Consider the following 18,899-nt stretch of genomic DNA (forward strand, 5'->3'; position numbering starts at 1 on the left):
GGTTTTATAAATTAGTGTACCTGAAAATCCAATTCTTGAAAAACTATACGAATTATAAGTCTTTTCTTATTATCGTGAGTTATTAACAACTTACAAGGTATTTGTCTTTAATCATCTGCGTTCTGGATTCAGAATGCTTTCCAGAAGTCAAACAACTTGAGAAAAAATAAATAATCTGCTGGTTGCGATCGCCAGACAAAACAAGTGAAAAATCCGCCGAAGTTTCTTCGGTGCAATCAAGTTTTCTGCCCAGCGTATAATGCTGTTTGAAACTCTCAGCCACAGCCCATGAAACTCTCAGCCGCGTCCCATGAAACTTTCAGCCAAGGCCCGGTGGAGGCTTGTGTTGTTGGCACCTGTAACGGTGATCATGGCTAAATTTAACCTTAGATAAAATAAAAACTACTGAGGTTAGAGGGCTGCAATTTGGTATGTTTGATGACTGGGCGATGGATGATCAGCATACCAATTTGCAGCACTCTAGCCCCAGTAGTTTTTAAGATCTGAAGGCGGACAGGAAAAGTTATCTCAATAGTTTTCCTTTACAGAAAACTAAAAAAAAATTATGTGGACTAAAAATCAAACAACTCATTCCCAATTTTAATTTATTAAATTTATTCTTTGATTTTGGCTCCAAATTAATTCGCAGAAATTAAGTATATAAATCGCTAAGCTTCTCGGCGTCTGAATCAGCCATGGTAACCATATCCACCATACCCGTGACTACGGTGACCGTAGCCACCGAAGCCACCGTAGCCACCGAAGCCACCGAAGCCACCGGAGCCACCGAAGCCACCGAAGCCACCGAAGCCACCGAAGCCACCATGGCCGTATCCACCATTACCATACCCACCATACCCGGGTTCGGGCACTGGGGCAGCCGTAGCTCCAAGAAGGAGAGAGAAGATGGAGAATAGGGCGATGAGCTGGAAAAAAAAATGTGGAAAATTTATTTATCAGAGAAATATACAAAATTATGAAAAAATTATGGAAACAATAAAAAAATAAAAATTATGGTGATGATAAAGATGATACTTAATCTAAATCATTTCATTCCCAGTCGTTTTTTTTAAAACGCATGAAAAAATATGACGCTCAATTACTTTGTAATAAAATAATAAAATTCATAAAAAACAAGATTTAGGAATTATAAAAAAATACGAAAAAAATATGGTGATGATAAAGATGACTCTTAATCTAAATGATTTCATTTCCAGTTGTTTAAAAAAAACACATGAAAAAATATGACACTTGATTACTCTATAATAAATAATAAAACTAATATGAACAAAAATACTTGGGAATTATGGCAAGGGGAATTGCAGGAAACAAAGCAAAATAATCATTAAATTCATTACGAGATATTCATCAAATTCATCCAATGAAATTAATCAAAAATAATATTTAGCAATTGTGGCAATTGCAATTACAAAAAATATTTTAAAAATTCATTCAAAGCATTACGAGATATCTTTCTAATATAACAAATTCAAAAACTGAAGCTCAGCTTTTTTTTTATAAATCACAAAACTTTGTTCTCATGAGTCTGAATTCCCTAATATAACAAAATTCAAGAACTGAAGCTCAGCTTTTTTTTTATAAATCACAATACTCTGTTCTCATGAGTCTGAATTTCTTCTACTTCTTCTTCATCCTCCGAACTCACGATTTTGGAGAACATGTTGAAGACTCGATCGAGGGAGTTATGATACCTCTCTTTCTGTGCCAACTATTTATATGTACAAAATGGCCACAGGTGGTTTACTTTCAAAGGCGAATTACAAAATGTGGTGTGGATTTTGCAATGGGAAAAAATTGGTTCTCGTTGAGCAATATGTTTTTAGGGGTTTGTATCTCGTGCTTGGTATTCTGGCTATCTTTTCCCCTTCCTCCAGTTTTGCAAATTTCAGTCTTGATTATGACAGTTGTTACTGAATTGTTCAATGGACAGGCGCTGTATGGATTTACAAAATAATCGTCGTGTGCTTTCAACTAATATTTTGTTCTGAAACCGGGCCCGGAATCTTTGATCACACGGGAAAAATCATTCTTTCCTGGCAGTCAGACCTTGGTTCGCTTTCGTTTTTTTGCAATGTTTTCATTTATGTGTACAGTGTTACCACGACGGAACAAGAACCCCAACATTTTTCGAAAGTTTTCCCTAAAATATTTAGGTTTACTTGAAGCTCTAGGACTCTGGAACCTAAAATAAAGATTGGATTAAAGCCCAGTATCATTTGTTGGTTTTAATTCTGCTTTTAAATATATTATTTATACATGTATTATATTAATATATATGTATATATATATATATATATATATATATATATATATATATATATATATATATATATATATATATATATATATATATATATATATATATATATGTCGTCCTGACTTGTATTAACCTAAACTAAATGGTCTATAATAAAGAGGTCCGAGCAGCCCACCAATTAACCACTGGTGAGGACCATGATTACGGGTGTCATGGGACCCACTTTCGAAACTCTTGCCCAAAAAAGAACAGGTAATAAAACCTCGGCTCTTAGAAATTAAAGTTGGTTGAGATAAACAAGCAAAATTATATGTTCTCTACTACTTTTTATATTAATAGATTTTTGTTTTTCTCAGTAATTAATATTATTTGTTCATTTTTATATTTTTACAGCGCGGTGAATTCTACTAGAGGCATGCTTTTTATTTATGCTAGAAACAAGTAAAAATTGCGCCGAAGTTTTCTGTACAGCGTATAGTGCTGTATGAAACCCTCAGCCACGACCCTTGAACTCTCAGCCGCGGCCCATGAAACTTTCAGCCACGGCCCGGTGGTGGCCAGTGTTGTTGGCACCTATAACTATGCCGACGCACGATCATGGCTAACTTCAACCTTAAATAAAATAAAAACTACTGAGGCTAGAGGGCTGCAATTTGGTATGTTTGATGATTGGAGGATGGATGATCAACATGCCAATTTGCAGCCCTCTAACCTCAGTAGTTTTTAAGATCCGAGGGCGGACAGAAAAAGTGCGGACGGACACATTGTAATGGGAAGAGAAAAACAACAGGTTTATATTTTTGCCATTTAATTACTCCAAGTCTGAAGACAAATTAGTTCATCAAAGTAAAACTTCATAAGAAATAACAAAGGAAATTTAATAAAAAAAAAGATTAAGAAAATTGATTTACATAAACAACTAAAAATATAAGAAACTTACAATTCTTTAAAAAAGAAGAATTAGTCTTCAGAGAGTTTCAGGCTCCTTTGAGGAATTCCTTCGTAGGATTTATCGGCCATATCCGTACCCATGGCCACCCCGCCCACGCCCGTGTCCGCCGTACCCATATCCTCCGTGGCCACCACGCCCACGCCCACCGTAGCCGTAGCCAGGTTCGGGATCGGGGGAAGGATTTCCCAGGGAGGATCCAAGGAGGAGGAAGATGGAGAATAAGGTGACGAACTGTGGATAGGAAAATCGTTCAGTCAATAAACTATAATCAATTTTAAGATTTGTTTTATTATATTTTATATGATTTTTTTTATGAATGAAGGAAAATGAGAGAAATTTATCTGTTGTTATGAAAAATAGCTTTTTCCTAGAGTTGTGTAGAGCTAATGAGATGTGAAAAATTTTAATATATTACTGTTGCAAGTCTAAAATTAGGATCTTTTAGAATTCAAACTTGTATTTGTTTATATATATATATATATATATATATATATATATATATATATATATATATATATATATATATATATATATATATAAAATCATGTATACATACATATGCATATATATGTACTATATAAATATATGTATGTATGTATATATATACATATATATACATACATATATATATATATATATATCAAATATAAATATGAGCCCATAAAAACGGCAAAATTTGGAAAATAAAGGCTATATTTCAGAGACCAAACTGCCTCTCTCCTCAGGCAAACATATATATACATATATAATATGCGTGTGTGCGTGTGTGTGCGTGCATGTGTGTGTGCATATGTGAATGTACATATGTAACCATGAGCTTACATACAAGCATACTGTACATGTTTCAACCACATCTGCAGACATATACAATCGATATTTTACCATATGTCTATTCACGAGCTTCTAATAATTTGTCCGTACAAAACTTAACTAAAACTTACAAGTTTGTAGAACATGTTGAAGTCTGGTGAGTGAATGATCCAATCGGTCGTTTTATTTCGCATTTATACTAATCTGAACAATGGGTTATAGGTGTCACGCAAACTAAAAGTGATTCATTTCGACTTTTTCGTCAAAAGTCATTGAGATGTTTTTAAAAAACGATGATAGAAAGGCTTTGCAAAAAGACTGAAAGTGCAGAGAGAAAAAGAAATGAATTTGCAATAGATTTGCGAAGGAGTATTTTGTATTGTTCACTGGGAGAGAATTTCTTATTTTTACTGAATCAGTAATTATAATGTTTACGGCTTGTCCTTAAAATGTTTATATGAGACTAAGCAATAATTATTATTGCTACTTTTTTAGAATATAAAATCATCTTTGTTTTGTTAATGTTTAGTCAAATAAAAACAAGTAAAAAGTGAGTTTTCTGTGCATCGTATAATCAAGGCCACTGAAAACAGGTCTATCTTTCGGTGGTCTCGGTATAATGCTGTACGGGCTGCGCCATATGAAACTTTAACCACTGCCCAGTGGTGGCCTGACGTATATCGTTGCCAGATGCACGATTATGGCTAACTTTAACCATAAATAAAATAAAACTGTGAGGCTAGAGGGCTGCAATTTGGTATGTTTGATGATTGGAGGGTGGATGATCAACGTATCATTTTGCAGCCCTCTAGCCTCAGTAGTTTTTAAGATCTGAGGGCGGACAGAAAAAGTGAGGACAGAATAAAGTGTGGACAGAAAAAGTGCAGACAGAATAAAGTCCGGACAGAAAAATGTGTGGATAGAAAAAGTGCAGACAGAACAAAGTGCGGACAGAGAAAGTGCAGACAGAACAAAGTGCGGACAGAAAAAAGTGTGGACAGAATAAAGTGCGGACAGAAAAAGTGCGGACGGAAAGACAAAGCCGGCCCAATAGTTTTCTGTTACAGAAAACTAAAAAGACCTCGTCTCGGTTGCTTCTAGTCTTACAAAATAAATATTCGGTCGAGAAGTGGCCATACCAATTGTCAAAATCATTCTGACAGGACCACGAGAACTTCTGAAGACTAATTGGTGAAACTGCCACCTGAACGATCAAAATAACTGTGTGATATGTGATGGATATTAACTGTTATGCAAGATATAATTGGTTATAGCCAATAAGAAGTTTACTACAGGGTCAATTTTTCTCGCTCTCTCTCTCTTTCCTACGGACTCATCATCTTTTAAACGCTGCAGGTATATATATATATATATATATATATATATATATATATATATATATATATATATATATATATATATATATATATATATATATATATGTATATATATATATATATATAAATATATATATATATGTATGTATATATATACATATATATACATATATACATATATATGTATATATATATATATATACTGTATATGTATATATATGTATGTATATACAGTATATATACATATCCATATAAATATACATATATATACATATATATATATATATATATATATATATATATATATATATATATATATATATATATATGAATGTAGTGAGGTATGAATTAAGCATGAACATCAGGGATATATTTTAGCATGTTTCCATGTTTCCTCTCTCTCTCTCTCTCTCTCTCTCTCTCTCTCTCTCTCTCTCTCTCTCTCTCTCTCTCTCTCTCTCTCTCTCTCTCTCCTTCAAACACCATTACACTTACTTTTACAGAAACATGTTTCACTATTTTTTCAAAATATTATATAGTTTTCGTTTGTGTATAAAAGGGTTCCATGTTTATCCCTCGTAGCAACATGGTATTTATCACAAACCCCGCCCCCTACAATAATTCAATAACTCAATGACAAATTTTTCCTGAAAGATAATGTTCATGGACTGACTTTCAGCAAAATAAAAAAAAAAAGTAAAAAATGCGCCGAAGTTTCTTCGGCTCAATCGAGTTTTCTGTACAGCCGCCACAGTATAATCAAGGCCACCGAAACTAGATCTATCTTTCGGTGGTCTCGGTATAATGTTGCATGAGCAGCGACCCATGAAATTTTAACCACGGCCCGGTGGTGGCCTATCCTATATCGTTGCCAGAAGCGTGATTATGGCTAACTTTAACCTTGAATAAAATAAAAACTGCTGAGGCTAGAGGGCTGCATTTTGGTATGTTTGATGATTGGAGGGTGGATGATCAACATCCCAATTTGCAGCCCTCTAGCCTCAGTAGCTTTTAAGATCTGAGGGCGGACAGAAAAATTGCAGACAAAGAAGTGCTGATGGACAGACAAAGCCGGCACAATAGTTTTCTTTTACAGAAAACTAAAAACAGAGAAATAAACTTACATAGAACTGACAAACTCCTTTATCGAAAATTTGTCAGTCTCAAATACATTGAATTAACACAGATAATGTCCAAGATAATTTCATATTGGAATGAACATAAATACAAACAGAGAAATAAAATCACATATAAAATTGAAGTTCCTTTATTTAAAATTTACCAGTCTCAAGTACATTGAATTAACATACATAATAGCAACGGTAATTTTATATATGTCATGTTTATCAAATTATAAAAAAAAAAAGTCTCAAAGGATTTCATCTACGGCGACATACATAGCATAGAAATGCTCCTAGAACTTCTTCAGGTTACGACGAATCTTGCATCCTAGCGGCCGTATCCATATCCTCCGTGGCCACCTCCGTATCCTCCACGGCCACCGCCGTATCCACCATGGCCGCCATAACCGTACCCACCATACCGGTGGCCAGGCTCAGGTTCGGGTGAAGGGGTAGCAATGGCTGCCCCAAACAGCACGGAAGACGGAAAACAGAAAAAGAACTGAGAGAAAATAAAAAATAAGAATAAGTTCACTTCAAAGGAAGAAAATGATAAAATACTGATTATTTTAGTCTGTTTAAAATTTAGAGGAAAAAATGGTTAATATTCGCTGCTTAATCGTTATATTTCAAGGATGATGGAAGTGGATAGTGGTAATTCCCCGGGTGAAATATCGAAATTCTGGGATGAATATTGCTAAGAATAACCACAGTATTCAAATACTCACATGCACATGAATTTATCAGTCTATCTGTCTATATGTATGTGTGTGTATATATATATATATACACATATATATACAACCCAAATTAACTTACAGCTTTGCAGATCATATTGAAGGGTGGAGGAACCAGGCAGTTTACTGATGTAGTCGAAAATTGATTTGCTCTTTTATACTAATTCAAACAATAGCTATTGGCATCACGTAGTTGAAGGGGGACTCATATCACGTCTCATTCGTCATTGCAAGATGCCCATTCATGAAGAAAGCATTAAAAATATACAGTGAATGGAAAACAATAAATTCGTGACATTGTCATAAGTTTTTGCCGTAATGAATGAGACTCGAATTGTTAAAGTTAGTGATACAATTACAAATACATACACACACAGATATATACTCGTATATATATACAGTATACTGTATATATATGTATGTATGCATACATATATATATGTAGACATATATACATGCACATATATATAAATATGTATGTAAGTGTCAGTGATACGATTACAAACACACACACGCACGCGCACGCGCGCACACATATATATACATATAGACAGATATATACACACACAAATAAATATATATGTATGCATATAATGCATACCACACATAAATATGTATATATGCGTGGGTGTTGTATGTCTATGCTTGCATATTATATGTATAGTGTTCATATGGAACTCACTGATGTAAAAAAAAAAACACGTATTTAATTACATAAAGGATATCTAAGCAGCAGGTTTTTAGGAACCCATTTCTCTGAGAGTCAGTACAGTTAAAAACTAACTACCAACTTTTATTTTCGATAAAATAAGCGTCATAATAACGCCATCGAACTCTTTAAGGTGCGTATAATATTCCTAAGTACCAAGCAATATGTAATTTTAAACCTAAACTAAAACCAAGTGGATGATATATTATGAAAAGTAACTCGTTCTCAGAAATTAGGCTCCGTAGGCGGGTAGCGCCTTCAGTGCACCTCATGCGGTGCACTGTAGGCATTACTTAAGGCTCTTTGCAGCTAGCCTTCGGCCCCTAGCTGCAAACCCCTTTCGTTCCTTTTACTGTACCTCCTTTCATGTTCTCTTTCTTCCATCTTACTTTCCACTCTCTCCTAACAATTGATTCATAGTGCAACTGCTTTGAGGTTTTCCTCTTACACCATTCAAACCTTTAACTGTCAATTTCCGTTTCAGCGCTGAATGACCTCATAGGTCCCAGTGCTTGGCCTCTGGCCTAAATTCTGTATTCAGTTCAATTCAGTTCATCTCAGAAATTAGGAATTCCTTCGTCACTAGTGCTGAAGAAATGTGTCATTTCATACGTAATGACAAATGAAGATATATTGTGCATACTTTTAACAAGTAAAAAATGCACCGAAGTTTCTTCGACGCAATCGAGTTTTTATTATGAGCCGCGGCCCATGAAGCCTTCAGCCACGGCCCGATGGTGGCCTGTCCTATAGCGTTGACAGACGCACGATTATGGCTAACTTTAACCTTATATAAAACAAAACTACTGAGGCTAGAGGGTTGCAATTTGGTATGTCTGATGATTGGAGGGTGGATGATCACCATACCAACTTGCAGCCCTCTAGCCTCCTCAGTGGTTTTTAAAATCTGAGGGCGGACAGAAAAAGTGCGGACGGACAGACAAAAATCCATCTCAATAGTTTTCTTTTACAAAGAAAAAAAACGTTCTGTCAAGGTTGTCCATAAATACACTATCATGTATTATCAGTAATTTTCTCAGTGACGTCTGTCCCGATAACTCGAATGCAATAAGGAGGAAATACTTTAAAGAGAAAATTAAAAGGATACAAAATAAAATGAGTTTAAAGGTTCCTTCAAGTAGTTGTTTTAAGGAAAAATAATAATACGTTCTACGTTTCATTGAATATATATATATATATATGTATGTACATGAATGAATTTTATCACATCACCGTGATTCATATACAAGCATTAAGCCACAAATGTCCTTCAATATCTAACTAACTCGCTCTACCTCGGAAATAATATATTTTCAAATATGTTACCAGAAGGGGAATTTTTTTAGTTGGTAATAAGCTCGTCGTCTCGTGGGCTCAAATCACGGGAGACAAGAACTCAGGACTGCAGTGACGCGCATTATACCACACGGCCATCAAGCTTCCGAGGTAGAACGAATTGGATATCAAAGGTCATTATATATATATATATATATATATATATATATATATATATATATATATATATATATATATATATATATATATCGAACATAAAACGAACGTATCAATAATCTTCATCATGCAAAACCTGAAAATCTCATTTTTCATTTATCAATTTCATTTGGCTTCTACAGATAACAAGTTCATCATGAAGAAGAAACTTCTAAAAAAAAAAAAAGAAATAGGATGAAATGGAGCAAAAAAACTGTTCATCAATCACCACCGTTTATTTCCTTTGATTACTGATTAACCAATTTGCATATTGAAACGTCTGAATATTTCATATTCATACTTCATATTCATATTTCATATCCTCTGGAATCCTTGCAAGCGAAAGGCATTCTTATTAACGCCCGTAGCCGTATCCACCATGCCCGTGGCCACGTCCGCCGTATCCGCCATGGCCACGCCCACCATGGCCGCCGTACCCACCATACCCACGCCCACCATGGCCGTGTCCCCCATAGCCATACCCGGGTTCGGGCTCAGGTCGAGGGTCAGCCGCGGCCATCCCCAGAAGGAGGAAGATGGAGAAGAGAGCGACGAACTGAGGAAATTAATGATCGTTATTATCTACAAATAAGTATGTAAATAAATACATAATTAAATAAAAATATACATAGATAAGTGAATAAGTAAATACATAAATCAATAAATAAGATCATAAGTACATCAGCGACAAAGACTTATGAAAATTGATGAACTTGTTTTGAAATATGAAATGAATGACTTGTTCAGTCTGACTGGTGTTGATAGGTTGGTTCGATAGATAATTGATTTGGCTATTAAGTCAGAAGAAGGCTTCTAACTGTTTACTGTGGCAACATAATAATCAGATAAATATATATATATATATATATATATATATATATATATATATATATATATATATATATATAAGTATATAAATAAATATATACAGTATATATACTTATTATATATATAGATATATATATACATATATATATATGCATATATATATACTTATATATATCTATACATATATAAACACTCATATATCAACTTACGAATTTATGAAGCATATTGATTGGCCCTGCCGTTGTAATGATACCAATTCCTCTCTGCCTGGTCTTTTATAATACTCTTGACAATGGCTACAGAATTAGGCAACAAAAGATAAAAAAAGGATACGAAAAAAAACACAGAAACAATTCATAAAAGAAGAATAAGCGAAACAGAATTCAAAAGATCAAAAATTAAAAAAAAATAAAACTTTTATTGGCCATTCTGTCACGGAAGTCATGCTTGGAGAAGCATTTTTTTTTTTTTCAATTGAAAATATCTAAGAGTTAGTCGGGGTTACGGAAGAATAGAGTCAACATTTTTTCAGGTTGAATTTATTGAAAAGAAAAAAGTTCATTCACGTTGAGTTAGGATTCGATTCTTCATTTCACTGGTTGTAATTACCCTGAAAACTTACTGTTTACTTAGTTTTTATGTAAACAATGAAATTTCCTTTATATTTGAGTTGAGTTAGATTTGAAATGGTATATATATATATATATATATATATATATATATATATATATATATATATATATATATATATATATATATATATATATATATATATATATATATATATATATATATATATATATATATATATATATATATATATATTTATATACATATAAATGAAAAATTTCGTACTCACTTCAGGATCGGACCCAAGTCTTTCAACTAAAAGAGGAGACCGCTGCCAACCAAGCCACACAAGTCACTGCGATCTCGTCTTTCAATTGAAAGACCTGGGTTCGATCCTGATGTGAGTCAGAAATTTATTCCTGTTCTAAACGTGATATATATATATATATATATATATATATATATATATATATATATATATATATATATATATATATATATATATATATATATATATATATATATATATATATATACATAAGTAAAAAGCAGTGCATTGTCACTGCCTTCGGTGTAAAAAGTACTTTTGATTAACCAGGATTTTCAAAGCCCCCATAGGGGGGTAGCGCCGTCAGTGCTCCTCATGCGGTGCATTGTAGGCATTACTTAAGGTTCATCGTAGCGTGCCTTAGGCCGCTAACTGCAACCACGTTCGTTCCTTTTACTGTACCTCCTTCATATTCGCTTTCTTCCATCTTACTTTCCACCCTCTCCTAATAATTGTTTCATAGTGCACATGCAAGGTTTTACTCCTGTCACACCTTCCAAACCTTTCACTGTCAATTTACGTTTCAGCACTGAATGACCTCATAAGTCCCAGTGCAGTTTTCAAAGTTGGACGACGTATTTTTCTCCTGAATGCTTATTTCGGAAGAATAAAATATTCTGTACACCTTGTGAATTAGAAAAAAGACCTGCTTAGTTTTGTTTGTGTCATTTCAGTTATGATAAGGACCTGCAAACCAAGAGATAAGAAAAAATTAGAAAAAAATATAAATATCCTCCTGAAAGTACGAAATATAAATAGTTTTATTCTTATCTGAAACCAAAATTTGTATGATTTTCCAATAGGTATTTCTGGAAATATGCTGCCCTCTCTCTCTCTCTCTCTCTCTCTCTCTCTCTCTCTCTCTCTCTCTCTCTCTCTCTCTCTCGCACATTTTGTTCAAATTTTCAATAATTTAGAGATTATCAAAAGAGCAACAGCTTCAGTAAAAACACAAATATCAATTTCACTCAGAAACGTAGAGAGAGAGAGAGAGAGAGAGAGAGAGAGAGAGAGAGATGTTTTTGGTGCCGGTAACAGCTGGACTTAGTGAAGCAATAAAATTTCAATAATAGTCTCTCTCTCTCTCTCTCTCTCTCTCTCTCTCTCTCTCTCTCTCTCTCTCTCTCAATATGTCCTTGAAATATGAAGAGACATTGTTATTGGCCGAATGCTTTCCCCTGAAACCAATCGTTCTCAGTCATATAAAAAGGGGAGCGCGGATCCATTCTGCATCAGTTCCCCGAGACAACAGATATCGACATGTTCGCCAAAGCTGTAAGCGCTTAAAAGATTGTTATTATTATTATTATTATTATTATTATTATTATTATTATTATTATTATTATTATTATTTACCAAGTTCGAGTCCCCTATTATCTGTCAGTATTTTTATTCTTATTACTATTATTATTATTATTATTATTACTATTATTATTATTATTATTATTATTATTATTATTATTATTATTATTATTATCATTTACGAACAAAAAATGCAGAAGCATATCTTTGAGCGGCCTATTATCTTTCATTATTATTATCGTGATATTATTATTGACATTAATATTATTTATAATTATTGTTTACTATCAATAATTTTTTTCTTACCGGGCCATTAACACAGTCAAATACTATCACTAACTTAGCCCGAAGAATTTATTCTAAAATGAAAGGCGAATATTTGGGCCAGCAAAGTTAGAAGAGTTGGACAGCTTAGTAAAAAGTAACCATAAGAGAAGTTGTAGAGTAAAAATTGAGAGAATTTCATATCTACGTATTAACTTTTTTATTAGCTAGAGAACTGCGAGAGATTATCGCCATAAGGTGTGACCCCAACCCTTTGTTTATTTATTCAAATGATCAACCTGTTTATTTATTCAAATTATCAACATTTTTATATATTCAAATTACCATCTTGTTTATTTATACAAATTATCAACTTGTTTATTTGTACAAATTATCAGCTTGTTTATTTATTCAAATAATCAACCTGTTTACATATTCAAATAATCAGTGTTTATATATTCAAATTATCAACCTGTTTACATATAGTCAAATAATCAACTTGTTTATTTATTCAAATGATCAACCTGTTTGTATATTCAAATAATAAACATGTTTATACATTCAAATAATCAACCTGTTTACATATTCAAATAATCAACCTGTTTACATATTCAAATAATCAACCTGTTTATATATTCAAATGATCAACTTGTTTATATATTCAAATAATCAACTTGTTTGCACACTCAAATAATCATCCTGTTTACTTATTCAAATGATCAACTTGTTTACATATTCAAATTACTGATCTTTCTATTCAGTTCCTCGCTGTGTTCTCAATTCTCCTCCTCGTGGCCGGAGCCTTTGCCAATCCCATGCCGGAACCAGGCTACGGCGGCGGATACGGTGGCGGCCACGGCGGCGGCTATGGCGGCGGCTACGGAGGCGGATATGGCGGCGGCTACGGTGGCTATGGGGGCGGTCGTGGATTCGGTGGCGGTGGACGCGGAGGATACGGCCACGGGGGTTACGGATACGGCCGTTAGGATCCACAATCCTTAAAGCGAAGTCGAGACAAATTACGATAAGATGTTTTGGTAAACATCCGAAAAAGCTTGAATGAGTTTTTTCTTTTGAGGAAACTGTGACCAAGTTAATATAAATGAAATAAGTTAATATTATTCATGGCGTTTTATTAATAATGAAAAAATCAAACCTATTGTTTTTATCTTTTTAGTTTTCTGTAAAAGAAAACTATTGTGCCGGCTTTGTCTGTCCGCCCTCAGAACTTAAAATCTACAGAGGCTAGAGGGCTGCAAATTGGTATTTTGATCATCCACCCTCCACTCACCAAACATACCAAATTGCAGCCCTCTAGCCTCCGTAGTTTTTTAAATTTTATTTAAGGTTAAAGTTCGCCATAATCGTGCGTCTGGCAACGATATAGGACAGGCCACCAACGGGTCGGTGGTGAAGATTTCACTGGACGCGGCTCATACAGTATTATACCGAGACCACCGAAAGATAGATCTATTTTCGGTGGTTTTTATTATACGCTGTACAGAAAACTCCATTGCGCCGATGAAGCTTCAGCGTATATTTTACTTATTTCTCATTCTTTCAAACTGGCAGAAAAATATGTCATTGCTTTAATAGGTCAATGGTAAAGGTTAATTTAATGGAAATATTTTTGGACATTATTGCACCTATTATTGATTGACATATTGGTGCTAAACTTCATATCTATCATTTTTTTCGTAGGTTTCAAGCGTTCATTTAATATAATAATAAAACACCATGCCAAATATTGAATTGATAATTAGCAAAAGAAAAATTATATAAATATTTATACATAGTATATACATATGTGTATAATATATATATATACATATATATAGATACTGTATACATATATATAAGTATATCTAAAATTATATATATACATATATGTATATATATATATATATATATGTATATATGAATATATATATACATATACATATATATATGTATATATATATATATATATATATATAATATTATAGAAAATATATTATATACATATACATGTGCAAATGTGTGTGTACACGCGTCTCTTTCATTACAACATAAATGCCTACGTTCGAATTCATACACATTTCTCAGCATACACAAGCTTTTCGGATGAACCATAAAACCCAGTCGAGCATTATTGCAAAAAGAAATAAAGAAAAATAAACAGATAAAAGACAGAATAAGCGCAAGACAAGGTGTTCTGACTTCCGGTGAGAGACAGGTGTCAGTTCCCAATCACTGACAAAGATCGTTTGAGATCTTGATTGAAGTCGGTTATTTATTGATTAAATTGTATAACCTGGCGATGCAACGAGGAAGGTTTAATGGGAAGGAATTTTTAGGGAAAGGGTGAATGAAAACTGTCAAGGAGAAAGTATGGAAATGGAAAGTAAGGAAAGGGAAGATGAGGTCAAATAATGGAAATGATTGGAAAGGAATTCCAGAAAGGAGAGATGAAATCAGGGTTGCAAAGAATGAGGACTGGAATGAAGCCTAAATGGAAGTAGAGAGAGAATGCATTGGTGTGTGTGTGTGTGTGTGAGAAAGAGCGAGAGAGAGAGAGAGAGAGAGAAAGTCCATTATGTAGTGACAGTTCTGTAAATGAATCCTCAAACTGGACTTTCCAACACAAAACTTTGTTTTCCTTAATGGACTCTCTTTACCATTTATATATATATATATATATATATATATATATATATATATATATATATATATATATATATGTGTGTGTGTGTGTGTGTGTGCATGTATGTTATATATCAGTATATACTGTAAATATATAAACTGTGTGTATATATATATATATATATATATATATATATATATATATATATATATATATATATATATATATATATATATGTATGTATATGTATATATATATATATATATATATATATATATATATATATGTATATATATATATATATATATATATATATATATATATATATATATATATATATATATATATATATGACGCTCAGTACTTTCATCATACAATCGTAACTTTCTGTTCTAAGCCCTGAACAATCATTCGTTAATAACGATTCTATCAAACTCCTTCTCGCTATAGACTAACAATTATTTTTCAAACGTAAACAATCCAAGCAAACCAACATGACTTTCTACACCGAATGAATCATCAGTGTTTGACCGTAACTTTTCGTCTGGACCAACGTAGGGGAGTCTTATGTAGACTTATCCGTCCACCGGAAACTGCCTAATCACGGAAGTTGGTCTCCCGTAGCTGGCGATATTTGCTGACGTTTTCGCTATTTCACTTGTTAGTTTTCTGCAAAAGAAAACTATTGCGCCGGCTTTGTCTGTCCGTCCGTACTTTATTCTGTCCGCACTTTTTTCTGTACGACCTCAGATCTTAAAAACTGCTGAGGCTTGATGGCTGCAAATTGGTATGTTGATCATCAACCCTCCAATCAGCAAAAGTTCCAAATTGCAGCCATCTAGCCTCAGTATTTTTATTTTATTTAAGATTAAAGTTAGTTATGATCGTGCTCCTGGCACCGCTATAGGTGCCAACAAGACAGGCCACCACGAAGTATTCCAAACATCAACACTAATATAAATACTGAGGTTCCTTCGTTTCATTCGAATATTCTTGGTACCCGGAAAGCAACTGGATTCGTAAGGTATTCTAAATATATCATAAGCGCCTCATTCTTTTGACTTCCTAAAAAGAATTTATCATTCTTAGGCTAATCTAGAGGGATTATTAAGAGAGAGAAATATTATCTTTCTTTTGTTCGTAATTCGTCAGCTCATTGTGATTACAAATTCCCCTCAAGTTGAGGTTATCACAGTCAGTTCATCGTTAAAGAATAGAATAAAATATTGAAAATAGGTCAAAGGCCAAGCGCTGGGACCTATGAGGTCATTCAGTGAAAAAGGTTTGAAAGGTGTAACAGGAGGAAAACCTCATAGCAGTTGCACTACGAAACAATTCTTAGGACGGGGTCGAAAGTAAGATGAACGGAGGTATAGTAAAAGGAATGAAAGGGGTTGCATCTGGGGGCCGCAGGGACGCTGCAAAGAACCCTAAGGAATGCCTACAGTACACCGAATGAGGTGCACTGACGGCACTAACCCTCAAACGGGGTTTCACAGTTACAGTGTCACATGCTACATTTACCTTCATGCACAATTGACATTGGAGATGTGGATATTTACTTTTATATATCTTCAGTAATCTACGTCAAAAGGTACTGGGAAAATTGAGAAATTGAAGGCCCTTTCTAATACGCTACTGGTGTTACTTCCAACGAAATTAGGACACGTTGAATTCGGTCAGTACTTGGTTGGGTGTCCGTTGAGTTTTACTGTTCGCCATTGATGTGTACCTCTCTCTTATCGTCAGTCGTAGTAGGGACGTAGATCGTTTTCATGAGGGTAATTATATTTTGGAAATGGAGAGAGGAATGTATACAAATCTGTATATATATATACTGTATGTATATATATATATATATATATATATATATATATATATATATATATATATATATATATATATAATATATATTATATATATACATTTGTATTTATAAAATATATATATGTGTGTGTACCCATGTAAATAATATATATTATACTCTTGACGTCTGCATTCCTTCACCTACAAAATATCACCTAATGAGGTAATAACATGCAAATAATCACGGACTTTTTATTGCAAGCATGAGGTCAGAGTAAATTGGCTGGATATGTCAGTCGACTGGAAACTAAAATGCCGGAGAGCATTTTCGTCGTTTTAGTCAGTCCTTTCAACATTAATACTTTCATTTGACAAACTGTCAAGGCATTACACAAGTGGTTCTCAACCTGGGGGCCGTCAGCAATTTCCAGGGGGAGAGGGGGGCGCGAGCCCTTGAGAAAAATTAAAAATTCTCTAATTATACTCGTTATTCTCTTTACAAGAATCACTAAGAAGCAGTGTCAAATATCTCACTAATTCATTCCCAAAAGAATGGAAACACCCCTTCTCTTTCTCTCTTTATTTTCATATTCCTTTAAATCTGGGAGGGAATTTCAATCATAGATGCAAGGGGTTAAGAACCACTGCATTATACAATTCTGTCACATCGTGAGTCATTATAATGTCGTTATCATTATTAATACAAAGTATACACGGTTCCCATTTATTTACAGATAACAAGAACAGTAACAATGGTAATATTCAACAAAACAAAGATAATTAGTATAATTCATTTATATACATGAAATGCGAGCTCCTCAAGTCTCCAACTGAAGATTTACTTATGGTATTCTGAAAAGGGGAAACAGAGTTAATTATGAATATATGATATTTTTTTAATTGATGGATAGATATGAGGTCTTGAAATGGTTAATTTTTTTGCATGATATTTTTACAATGTTCTGTTATGTCAGTCCATTCTTTTTAGAGCTTCTTAACTGCATCAAACCTATTAGCAAATAAGTACTTGAAAAACACTCAACCCATATATATATATATATATATATATATATATATATATATATATATATATATATATATATATATATATATATATATATTCATATATATGTGTGTGGAGTGCATGAATGGGTATACTATCTGCATATATATGTATAAAAGTATGTGTACATCCACATTGAGAGAATATAGTCAGGATTTCAGGAAAATAAATCAGAGTATACTTTTCTAATAAATTATTTCATGATCTTATGTCTAATAATTCTCATATTCAATACTTAATTTATTTCTATACTTTTTATACTCTGCATTTTTATTAATTTAAACCAGTTGCATGAATATATTTAATATATATATATATATATATATATATATATATATATATATATATATATATATATATATATATATATATATTTTTTTTTTTTTTTAATTTCTAGTTTTTATTTGTTTTTAATTTCTGATATTTAAAAATTATTAATTCATTTCTTTTTATTCCATTATTTAAAGAAAATAATAAAAGTAAAATCTTGCTTACCATGATCCTCTTCATATCCGCCATATCCATAGTCTCCTCCACCGTGGCCTTTGCCGTGACCTTTGCCGTATCCGCCGCTGGCTTTGTGACCTTTGCCGTAGCCGTCGTCGCCGTAGCTGTCGCCAGCCTCCTCCCCCTTCCCGTAACCGCCGTATCCCTTGTCGCGCTGTATCCCTTGCCGTAGC

At 33.4% G+C, this 18,899-nt stretch overlaps 2 protein-coding genes and 1 long non-coding RNA gene across 3 annotated transcripts; 1 reads left to right on the forward strand and 2 right to left on the reverse strand.

Moving 5' to 3' along the window:
- Positions 1-604: 604 nt before the first annotated feature.
- Positions 605-9,955, reverse strand: LOC136851064 (uncharacterized). Its single transcript, XM_067125034.1, has 5 exons — positions 9,814-9,955; positions 6,832-7,098; positions 4,172-4,194; positions 3,311-3,461; positions 605-862 (listed from the first exon to the last, which is right to left on the reverse strand). The coding sequence occupies exons 1-5, from the start codon at positions 9,953-9,955 to the stop codon at positions 690-692; spliced, it is 756 nt and encodes a 251-aa protein (XP_066981135.1). The 3' UTR covers positions 605-689.
- Positions 9,956-12,398: 2,443 nt separating this feature from the next.
- Positions 12,399-14,008, forward strand: LOC136851193 (neuropeptide-like protein 31). Its single transcript, XM_067125146.1, has 2 exons — positions 12,399-12,436; positions 13,489-14,008. The coding sequence occupies exons 1-2, from the start codon at positions 12,422-12,424 to the stop codon at positions 13,711-13,713; spliced, it is 240 nt and encodes a 79-aa protein (XP_066981247.1). The 5' UTR covers positions 12,399-12,421; the 3' UTR covers positions 13,714-14,008.
- Positions 14,009-17,866: 3,858 nt separating this feature from the next.
- LOC136851194 (uncharacterized) lies at positions 17,867-18,838 on the reverse strand. Its single transcript, XR_010856801.1, has 2 exons — positions 18,715-18,838; positions 17,867-18,008 (listed from the first exon to the last, which is right to left on the reverse strand). It is a non-coding gene; the product is annotated as an uncharacterized lncRNA (long non-coding RNA).
- Positions 18,839-18,899: the final 61 nt, after the last annotated feature.

Source organism: Macrobrachium rosenbergii, chromosome 23, assembly GCF_040412425.1.
Source record: "Macrobrachium rosenbergii isolate ZJJX-2024 chromosome 23, ASM4041242v1, whole genome shotgun sequence".
Taxonomy (NCBI): Eukaryota; Metazoa; Arthropoda; class Malacostraca; order Decapoda; family Palaemonidae; genus Macrobrachium; species Macrobrachium rosenbergii.